The following is an 11,237-nucleotide window of genomic DNA, read 5'->3' on the forward strand; positions in this document are numbered from 1 at the left end:
ATTTATAAATGTTACACCAACTGTTTATGGTTCTGATTTTCTTATTTGATTGTTTTGTTGTCATGTAAGCCATGACCTGAAAATTTTAGCTCAAATTCTTTCCATAAAATAATTACATAATGAAACAGTCTGAGTCATTTTGAATTTGTAAAGCACAAAATTCGCTCCCAAAAAATAGTGATAAGCATCATAGTGAGGTTTTTATAGGATTTTGTGACTGTCCCAACCACAACTAGATGACATAGGTAAGACTGGAAGGACAAGAACAGGATCAAGAACACAGTGACAATCCATTCTACTCAGAAAAATCACTGCATTCTTGTTTCTTTTCCATTGTCTCTTATTAAGCAAGTGATATGAAAATACAGTCTAATATTAGATTTCACTTCATTGAAAAAGAATCAAAGAACAAAAAAACCTGGAAATTCTGAAGACAAAAGTACTTTTCTTTAGCCCAGCCTTTTAAACCTTATCTATCAACTTGATGGAAGACAGAAACAATTCATATGATGTGAGTTAATATAAATAGCGCACAAAACATTGGCAACAGTTCTATGAACAAAATCAAATTTGTAAGGCCAAAACCTACCAAATTTGGATAAGGAACTTCTCTGTATCTTACCTGCCCCGTCTATTAACAAAATTGATCACATATACTATCTATGAGGCCATCTCTGACAAAAGGATGGTGTCTTAAGTCTAGGCAGAGCGTGGTGGCTCACGCCTCTAATTCCAACATTTTTGGAGGCTGAGGCAGAAGGACTGCTTGAAGCCAGGAGTTCAAGACCAGCCTGAGCAAGAAAGCAAGACCCATCTCTACCAAAAAACAAACAAAAACAGAAAAAATGAAGTCTAAAGAGAGTAAATGTAAGACTAATCACTTCTTTTTTCTTAAAATAAGAAAAAAGTTGGCTCTCAATAAATATTTGTACAGTGAATGAATAAATGCAATATCCTACCTTCCAACTTTCACACATTCCTTCTAATAGGCCATCCCAGATCTCAGCACTTTCTGTGATTCTCCACACTTCTAAGGCAGACCCTGCAGTTAGTCACTTCAGTCTTCTTCACTGAATCTCTCACCTTACAACATTTCATCAATCCCCAACCTCCACTGTAGGGCTTTACTACTACTACTCCTGACAAACGATTTTCTTAATGGGTCAAAAATAAACACCAAATTGATGGATTTATAGGTCCCCTGCTTGTATTTGCACAACAGAAAAAGAAATACAATTGTTTTTCAACATAGCTGTTAACAAAATCTTGACAGCTGGAAATTTACTGGAATCCATGGAATGAGATTTTGCAACAATAAAATAACCATTCAATATTCACTCCTGTTCTACCCAGACACAGCACATCAATTTATGTGCAACCATTAAAAAAAAAGCTGGTAACTGTCTTATCTAAAATAATAGCTAAATGGTTTGGTTTTTGATAGGTAGAAAAATTAAAGTACTAATGCTTCAATTTCTGTTTAGGTGTTTCCATCGTATGTCTTCAGACAAAGTATAAGTTACTCAAGCAAGCCTTCATAACTGGTTTTACTTCTCTCTTGCTCTCTCCCTCCCCCTTTGCCTCCTGACTTTATCATCTTTCTCCCTTTACCACCCTTCTTCCAAAGCCCAAAGCAATAGATGGGTAAGAGAAGAAAGGACACTATTTCAAGTTTTTTGGTTTCCCAATTTCAACCCCTAAAGCAATCCACTTATTATTACTAGTAAAATGAATGTTAACTTCTGCTTTGAAAATCACAATCACCATCTCTAACTGAAAATAATTTTTATTATCTTTTCTGACACTATTGTTTTATGCTCATAACTAAAATAATGGCTTCAATATTTTAGCCATTGTCTTGAATGATGTAATCCATTTCAGGAGGATTTAAAACCACCATGTAAATCTCTAACAGCCAAAAACTATAAAGTCTCATTAATTACAAAATCCTGGGGCTCTTAGCTACAAATTACGAGTTGAAAGGATATGGATTTTATTACTGTGTAACATTAAATCCTAAGTAAAACTGCCGCATAAGCTCATTCCCTACTTCATCTCGCCAAGAAGTGCAATACTGGATTCATTTCCATAAAACACAATGAAATTGCTATTCTGCAAAAAAAAAAAAAAAAAAAAAAAAAGTATATTACTCTGTAAGATTTTATATCAATGATATAAACTTTACAATATTTTGCTTGACCTTAAGGATGTTTTGTAAATTCTCCAAATTCCCTTTGAATTGTAAAAACCAAAAGGTAGGTAAGATTCCAATAAGACTGGACATAGGACAGAGTCAAGAGAATTAAGCCATAGTTATTACATGGTAAATTTCAATTTATTACCTTTGATATGCTTGTCTTATGGGGTATGATTCTCTATTTTTGGTATGTGTATCTACTTTGAACTCTAGATCTTTTTCTTCTATAATATAGAAAATCAGCTCTTTATTTTCTATCACAGCAGTTATTTTTTCTCCTCGGCTGACTGCTCTGCATGTGCCCATGTGTAGTTAATTTGTTTCTGACCACTTGTCCATTTATCAGAGTAATCTGAATGGTATTAACTTCATTTTTAGTTTCAGCAATTCCACTGAAGAAATCATTGGGCAACACAAGATCTCTTGATGATGCCTATATAAAATCATGAATTACCACTGATTTTAGTCCAAACTAGTACTGATGCAATGCTATAGCCTACTGTAAACCCTTCTAAGAAATTCAAGGCCTTGGGACGTTACCCTTTCAGACATGACGTGTCAAACTGTATTTGCTTTCTCTAGGACGGGAAAGAGGGAGACAGAGTAGACGTCAAGAAGTTTCCATTATGGCTTATTTCTGGCCTTTGAGAGTTCTCCTAGAAAGGGTCACCATAAGCCACTATCATTCTAACACCTAAAGCTTGCTCTTTTGACCAAAATTGCTAGCAAATGGAAAGTAACAATTAGAACTGATGAGACTGGAAGAGAATAGGAGAGGGAAAGGAAAGCTATTAGAAGAGGAAGGGATCCTTTGGAAAGGTAGGAAAGAAGACCACCTTCACCTATCTGACTGTTTGCTCTAGCACCACGTACGGCCATACCACCTGACCCTCAAAAATCACTGACCCCTGGCCAGACAACATTTTTCCAGCTAACTGCAGGTGCCTGGCTTATTTGATTAAACCACCACATTATGAGATCAAGGTCATATGCTTGATCCCTACGTTTGTCAATGGGCACAGTTTCATGGTCAAAAACTTGCCTTTTAACTCCAACCTCATAAATACCATCACTTACATTAAAGACATTCACAAGAGAGGATATGAACCAATGATGCAAATCCATCACCACCACTGAAAAAATAACCAAGAAAACCTGACTTGTGAGTCAGCCCACAGAACAAATTCCATTTAAGAACTCCCTGATGATCCTGGGCTTCAAGGTTAGACACATAAGGGTAAGAAATCAGGCTTCACTACTTACTTGTTCTATGTGCGACCCTGGACAAGTTAATTTTTCGGAGCTTTTAACAATCAAACACATTAAGGGTCCCAAATAGAGCTTGACATATAAGGGTTACTCAGGTCATGCTAGCCCAGCCCCATCTGGAGATATAATCTGGCAGTCAAGAGCACAGGGATGAAGCCAGGTCCATTCCTGTGTCCCAATCCTGATTTTGCAGCTCACGTGAAACACTGGGCAAGTGATGGCCTTATCGTTCTCATAAAGCTGAGATAAAAAAATTAAAGCATTTAGACAGCACACAGCAATTGTCAACTAATGGCAATTATGTTTTAACTCTTAAGATAATATTATCACTATCTGTTAATGTTTTCCAAAGTACAGTCATGGAACTACTGATATCATAACGACCTGGGTGGGATGTCTACTGAGGGGGAAAAAAAGGATACCATGTCCCATCTCAACCTATTCAAAAATGGTAGAAGGTAATGGTCATTTCTGAATCAAACTTCCTTGAGATGCCTATGAAAATTTCAGAATTATTGACCCAGCAGGTCTTGTGCTGTGTCATAGTAAATTAAGACTTGTTTCCCAATCCTTATTCTTTACTATGCCGGAATTGCCCCGTATCTGGGGTTCTTTTCTAATGAGGGACATTTCTGGACATAGATGTCAAACCGACAGGCTCATACTTTTTAGGCTCACTCCTGTTTTTTTCCCCAGTGGTACTATTTTGACTTTTTTTTTTTCTTCTGATCAGGGGTCAGCAAGCTTTGGCCTTGATATGCGGCTAATTCTCGACAATCCCAACCCTCACAACGCGTATGTGTTTAAAAAAAAAAAAAAAGTAATCAAGACCACATGTTGCCCAAAGCCTAAAACGTTTACTATCTGGCCCTTTACAAGAAAAGCTTGCCAACCACTTTGTAGCCTATAATTAAATGTTTTTCAACTGCAGGTCTCAACACAATTTAAAATAGGGAGAAATAATCAATTCAAATAGTAAATATCAAAAAGCACTGCATCTGACAGAAGGTAGTACCTGTACTATTGCCAAAGTTTCAATCAGACACATGTATGTGCCTCCTGGATAATGATCAAATTGTATTTGGTTGCAGTCTAAAAGTTTTAAAGGCCTTGGAGGTGAGGCTGGGGAGTAAATAGTGCAATTGTTTACAAGTTTAACTTGTTTAACTCACATTGAGCAATTTTTACAGCAAAGGTGCCTTGGAGAATATAAAGTCATATAAAGCCCTGCTGTTTTGAAGTTAACGGCTTGTTTCTTCACTACAAAATGAAAATGGAATCTCTTCTGTGCACAATATATTGTTATAAGGAGAAAATGGAATCATCAATGCAAAGTACTTCAACAAATGCATTATACAAACAAAAGATTTTGATTATATTAACAACATATCATACAGAATACATATAAGGTCTTTACCAAGCCCCTGAGTTCCTAGTTTTCTCCAACCTGGGAAAAGAGTCCTTTTTTTCCCCCTTTGTGTGTGTGCATGAACATGTGTGCATGCGTCAGGAGCATAAAAGAAGTATTAGATATCTCTGCCCTTTCTATCATCCGTTACTGGCTGCTGCTTCTTACCTATTTAAAACATGCATTCTTTTCTCTTTCTCTTGTTTCTAGAAGGAAAAGCGTTTGATTTGATTCTTGTGCAAAAAGAACTACTAAGACTATGATTATCCTCTTGAGGAAACATTTAAAAGTCCAAAATTAAAATTGTAAGTAACAAGCTTCACTTTTATCTTCATAAAGCACTAATTTCCAGGCTTTCTGGGATTGTTTTGGACAAACTAAAAATACATTAATTTTATAATCCATTTCAACATGTAATCGTGCAAAGAAAAGAAACATCTTCCTAGGAGCATACACAAGGAAATGAAATGACACTTCTAAATGTTTTCATTTTATGAAATACACTGCGGACACACAAACCACAAGCAGTGTAAATAAATAAAAGCTGGTGCAATGCTGCATGCATGTTTGCCTTATATCACAAAGAGAAAACACTTGCACATTGCACTCCATGGTATTTTAGCTTGGGTTGCCATAAAAATGGGATTTGGGTATGTTGTGTAATACAGGGGGCTGTAAATGAGGGTGTGTGTCTGGGTGTGTTAGGGAAAGAGGGTTGTAAGCAGAAGGGGTGGGACTTGCCAGGAGCAGCTATTTGAGAAAATTCCGTTTTCTTTCCCATTCATTCTTCTAGCTCAGTCTATTCTAGCTCAGTCTGGCACAGTCCTTACAATTACTCACTGGCTTTTCATTCTAAAGACAACCAACAAGCTTTCAGAACTTCCTACAGTGTTTTTCTCATACACTTAAAAAAAAAAAACAGCAAATCATTCAATATGTCTTTTATACAAAAAGCAAACCATTAACCCGTTTCCTCATTCCAAAGACCCCCGTGGGTTTCAGACTAAATAGAATCCTTTGTTACGTGTCCAAAAATAACACAACACGGCATTGGTAAATTGGAAAATAACAGATAACTCTTATTTCCAAGAATGTCAGAGCTATTGGCCATAAATTTTGTTCTGCCCCAGTGAGTCCAATTTCATGCTTCTTTTAGTGAATCTACCATCCTAACAACAGTAAAGACAATCATATTAAACATCGTTCGCCTTTTCTCTTTTGACATTCGTTTAATAAATACAAAGGCTGAAAGAAGACGCCAAGTGGGCCAGTTTCTTTATGCACAATGGTATCCTCCAAGCGAAATACCTCCAATCACAGCGAAAGTTGTCTTTCTAGCAGATGCCCACCCCAACCAGCCCAGGCAGAGGGGGCAGACGGGCAGAGGGAAGCGTAACCTCCCAGCTCTCCCACCTCCAGAGGAAGGGAAGAGGGTATGACAGAGAGCGGAGTAGGAAGGTGGGCGAGTGGGAGAGACAGAAATGGATGCTGAGGGGGTGGGCGAGATGGGAAGGTAGGGAAAGGTGGAGAATGCGGGGAGAGGTGGGCGCGCAAAGCGGCAAGATCCGAGAGCCGTGGCAGCAAGGGGATCCCGGGGCGCGAGGGCGGGGGGTCTGGTCCTCACCATTGAACGCCCCAGCGTCTGCGGGCGCCGCCTCCTCCTCCTCTCCGTCCTCGGAGTCGGAGTGCATGGGTTCCTCGGCGAAGTTGACCCCCTTGCTGGGGGTGCCACCCCCGACAGCGGCGGCAGAGGCGCCCGCGTCCCCCCAGGTCCTGCCCTCATGGCCGAAGCGCGCGGTGCCTTTGCGCTCGTTCTCCTGCTGCAGGCGCGTGAAGTGCTGCAGCGCGAACTCCAGCAGGTCCGCGGGCTGGTGCCTCAGCACCTCCACGGTGAAGCCCTGCAGCAGCTCCGTCAGTCCCGCCGGGATCTCGATGCTCATCCTGACTCTGGGGCGGCAGGCGCCTGGGCGCCGCCCTCGCCCCCTCCCCGGCACGGCCTAGGGCCCCGCGGCTGCCGAGCGAGCGCTGACGGCGCTGGCGGCGCTACCGGCTGCGAGCGCGGCGCACTGGGCCCCGGCGGCCCGGCTGGCCCGGCCCGCGGCTCCTGGCGCGCGTCTGCTCCGTGTGGCGGCGGCGGCTGAGCGAGCGCGGCCCCGGGAGGGCTGGCAGCATCTCCTGCTCCTCCCGCTCCCGCCGCGGCCGCGCCTCTCCCTCGCCCGGGCGCCCCGCCCCCGCCCCGCCGCGGTGCGCGGGAGGGGGCGCAGGAGAGCGCGCCCACGTGACCCTCGGAAACCATGGCAACCTCCGCCGGCTGGCGCCGCTCACCAGCCGCTCAGACCACGGCAGGGTGGAATTCGTTGGCGGGCTGCGCGCCCGGGCTGGGTGAGGCGGAGGGAGGCCCAGCGAGGCCGTCTTGGTGTCCACCTGTCCGCGCGTCCAGGAGCGGGCTGGCCACTCGCCCAGCTTCCCACGCGTCATTCGCCATGGTGAACCCCCGCAGAGGTGGTGCCAAGCGATTTGTCCTGAAACTTCAGCCTCCACCTTAGTAGTGGCATTTTATTTTCCTTCTGGAATCTACTTGCATGATAAGTGTTGTTAATGTCCTTTGTTTAAAGTCTTATGGTGGTACTGTTTCTCTTTTGGGCAAAGAAATGCTACCCCATCTTTGTGACGTCTTTCTTTTTCTTCCACCACGTTTTATCTAGCCTTTCCCCATCCATCCTGTTTATTATGTTTTATCTTACTGATGCTATTCCGTTGTGCACTCCACGCATTTACTATTTGTTGAGACAAAGGCGCCATTTATTGTGAGGCACCTATCAAAGTTAGTTGATCTCCTTCAAATAGGATAGTGCAAGATGAGGCGCTTATTATTTTGAAACTTTTCTTTATGCTTTGAGTGATTTTGACTTGTATCTCCAAAAATGGAAATACTTCAGTATAAAGAAAAATAGAATTACGAATGTGTGCTTTTAAAGTAGATGGCTTTGACTTTGATATGAGGCTTACTTTGCAAATGTTTACAATTTTGAAGTAGAGAAAATTGTCTTTTGTCAATTAAATGCTATTTAAATACGCATACTTCATTTTCTACAATTACCATATCATTGTAAATAAAATAGTTCAAGAGCAAGCTCACTTGGTTATTCTGATTTATCTTCCCACCCACGGAAGAGTAAACACATGACTGGGGAAACTCCAAGACTAGAAATCAGAGATGTAACAAACTAGTCCCTTTTGTAAAAATGGATCTTGATGTTAACCCTTTGTTAATGATGCATCCTGTATTCACTCCATGAGCCAATGTATTTCTCTGTTTTCATTTCTTAAGAACTTTATGGTAATAATGCTACGTTGTTTTTAAATATACAGTAGTTAAGTGCTTCTGATTGTGTCAAGCATTTTAAGAATTAAACTTTTGGCCAGGCGCGGTGGCTCACGCCTGTAATCCCAACACTTTGGGAGGCCGAGGCGGGTGGATCACCTGAGGTCAGGAGTTTGAGACCAGCCTGGCCATATTGGTGAAACCCCATCTCTACTAAAAATATAAAAATTAGCCGGGCGTAGTGGCAGGCGCCTGTAATCCCAGCAACTTGGGAGGCTGAAGCAGGAGAATCGCTTGAACCCAGGAGGCGGAGGTTGCAGTGAACCGAGATTGTGCCATTGCACTCCAGGCTGGGGGACAAGAGTGAGACTTCGTCTCAAAAAAAAAAAAAAAAGAGAATTAAACTTTTATAAAATATGGTGAGAGCCTCACACGTCACTTGTTGGAGCACAATGTTAGTACTACTATTTACCGTGTAAGCATTATTATTTTTATGGATCTGATAGTCTAAGATGCATGTGTATCACCTGTCTAAATATGTGATAATATTTGTATTAATTATGATTAACACTGCTCACATGTGCAGAAAATGCAAAACACAATAGCTTAAGATAGAATTTTATTTCTCTGGAATCTAAATGTGGGCAGTTCAGGGTCGGTATGGTGCTCCATGATCATCAGGGACCCAGGCTCCCTCAGCTCATTGCTCTGTGATCCTGTTTGTGGTCCAAAATGGCTGCTCCAGGGCCAGTCGTATTTTAGCTAACAGGAAAGTGCAAAAGAGAAGTGGAAGCTCCCCTCCTTTCCCTGAATCACATACCCTTTAAGGACACTTCGAGGAAGTTAAACACAATTCCTCTTCCATCTTCTTGGCTAGAACTTAGTCAACATGGCCACTTCTGTGGTGTGGCAGATTACATTTTCCAAAGATGACTACAACAATATCTGCTAGAGTGTGGCGTGGCCACTACCCACTAATGAATTGAAGTCTTATTTCCCCTCCCCCTTGAAAGTGCCTGTGATTTCTCTGACTAATAGAGCATTATTGAAGTCAATTCAGCATGACGGAAGAAGCCAGCCCTGTGCTGGATGCCCTGGCTGAAGTCTTATTCCACAGACTCGGTGAGCAGAATAAAAAGGTTGTGGTAGGCCCCTAGGTTTTGAGATAATCTGTTACACAGCGATAGCAACTGAAACACATGGCTATTAGGAAAGTTTGGAAATGTAATCTTTATTTTGAGCAGTCATGTGCCAAGTAAACATTTGGGGATTAAAAAGAACCAAGTCTGATTGGGCACAGTGGCTCACTCCTGTAATCCCAACACTTTGGGGGGCCAAAGATGGTGGATTGCTTGAGCCCAGGAGTTCGAGACCAGCCTGGGCAACATAAGGAGACTCCATCTCTACCAAAAAAATACAAAAATTGGCCAGGCTTGGTGGTACACATGTGGTCCTAACTGTTCGGGAGGCTGAGGTGGGATGAGCGCCTGAGCCCAGGGAGCTCAAGGCTGCAGTGAGCTGTGGTCATGCCACTGCACTCCAGCCTGAGTAATAGAATAAGACCTTGTCTCAAAAAAAAAAAAAAAAAAAAAAAAGTCTGGAGATAATTATCAATCTCTCTGCCATGATGTCTAACACCTTTTCCCCAGGAATGACAAAATAAAAAAAGCACTACTTTTCCAAACATTAATAAGAGCCATATCTTGTTAATGCCATTTTGTGTTTCCAAATTATTTCTTTTTGTAGATTTATTATATGAAGCATGGTAGACAGCTGTCTGTCATCAACCACAACGCCAAGGTTGTGTGGTTCTCATTTCTTTAAGAATACAGAAATGATTCAATCATGAAATGCCTAATTGGATTAGATGACCCATATAGTTTCTTTCATCCTGAGAGATTTACAATAGTATAACACTAAAAGAAGACTTACTGGACTTGGAACATCCTTGCAAACAGCTCTCTGGTAATTTTCATTTGCATCAGTTCTTAAATAAATAACCATGACCTGAAAAAGTAAAGCTTGGTCCTGATATTCCCATTACATTAGCATTGTTCTCAGAACAAATGTTCACTTCTCAAATCATATTCTGGCTTTTATTCACTACCACATAACCTTTTTGGTAATATTGTATGATTTCTTTTGCTTTCATTTTCAGAACATTTCATTTTGAGCCTTTTGAACAGTGGCTTATGGGAATTATCTATCTCATATTCTTTAAAAGAGCATCACTGATACTGATTTTTTGGTTGTGGATTTACAAAGCAATTTGCACCAATTTCTCAGAGAATCAGACTGGAAGCAATGGCAAAAGAACTCTGAGAGCTCAGCATTGAAATGAAAAGAGTGCTACCAAATTTGTTTTCACACCGGGAAATTAAAGAGATACATCAACTTGCTTATACGTAACTGCCAAAAAACAAAGTCAATGGCTTGGGCAAGCAGTACAGAATAATAACTATGACCAATCAATCATGCAGCACTTCCTGTCAATAGTTAAGGTGTTTCCTGATCAAGTCTCTGGGGTGCAAGAAATATATACTGACTTAAGGAGAAAAAAAAGGAGGCAATTGAGAGGATACAGGGCCTGTTCTTGCCCAGTCAGCCTCAATTTTACATACCTTCAGCGTTTCAACACTGACTACAGTTTTGGTGTCTCTGATTCATATTCTCAAGAGAGAATCGAGTTAGTTGGTCTTGACCATCTAGTAGATTGCCTGACCTTGACTGAGGTGGTCTAGTAAGTGTAGCCAGTAGGGTGCCAGATAAGGAAGTGGTCAAGTAGTGTAAATACATGATAAGGACTGCCTCTTCAGCAGCGGAAAATCCTGAATATTGGGACTAGTCCCAATGTTGTAGACGTGGTACAGATACTTCACAACATGCCTGCTAAAAGATGGTCACCCCATCACCTGAAAATCTTACAGACATTTGGACTAAGAGTAAGTAAAATGTTTAATCTCTATGTGCAACTTTGCAAAAGCGTTGCCGCTAGAAGACTAGTGATTCTGAAATTTTACCAAGCATCTGAATCACCT

General features: G+C 41.4%; 1 protein-coding gene across 1 annotated transcript in view; it reads right to left on the reverse strand.

The window, feature by feature from the left end:
- PRKAR2B (protein kinase cAMP-dependent type II regulatory subunit beta) overlaps positions 1-7,074 on the reverse strand; it is a 118,540-nt gene extending 111,466 nt beyond the window's left edge. The window contains exon 1 of the mRNA XM_050785216.1: positions 6,499-7,074. Within this exon, the coding sequence (XP_050641173.1) occupies positions 6,499-6,814 (316 nt within the window). The 5' untranslated portion in view covers positions 6,815-7,074. The remainder of the gene's footprint in view (positions 1-6,498) is intronic.
- Positions 7,075-11,237: the final 4,163 nt, after the last annotated feature.

This window comes from Macaca thibetana, chromosome 3 (assembly GCF_024542745.1).
Source record: "Macaca thibetana thibetana isolate TM-01 chromosome 3, ASM2454274v1, whole genome shotgun sequence".
NCBI lineage: Eukaryota > Metazoa > Chordata > Mammalia > Primates > Cercopithecidae > Macaca > Macaca thibetana.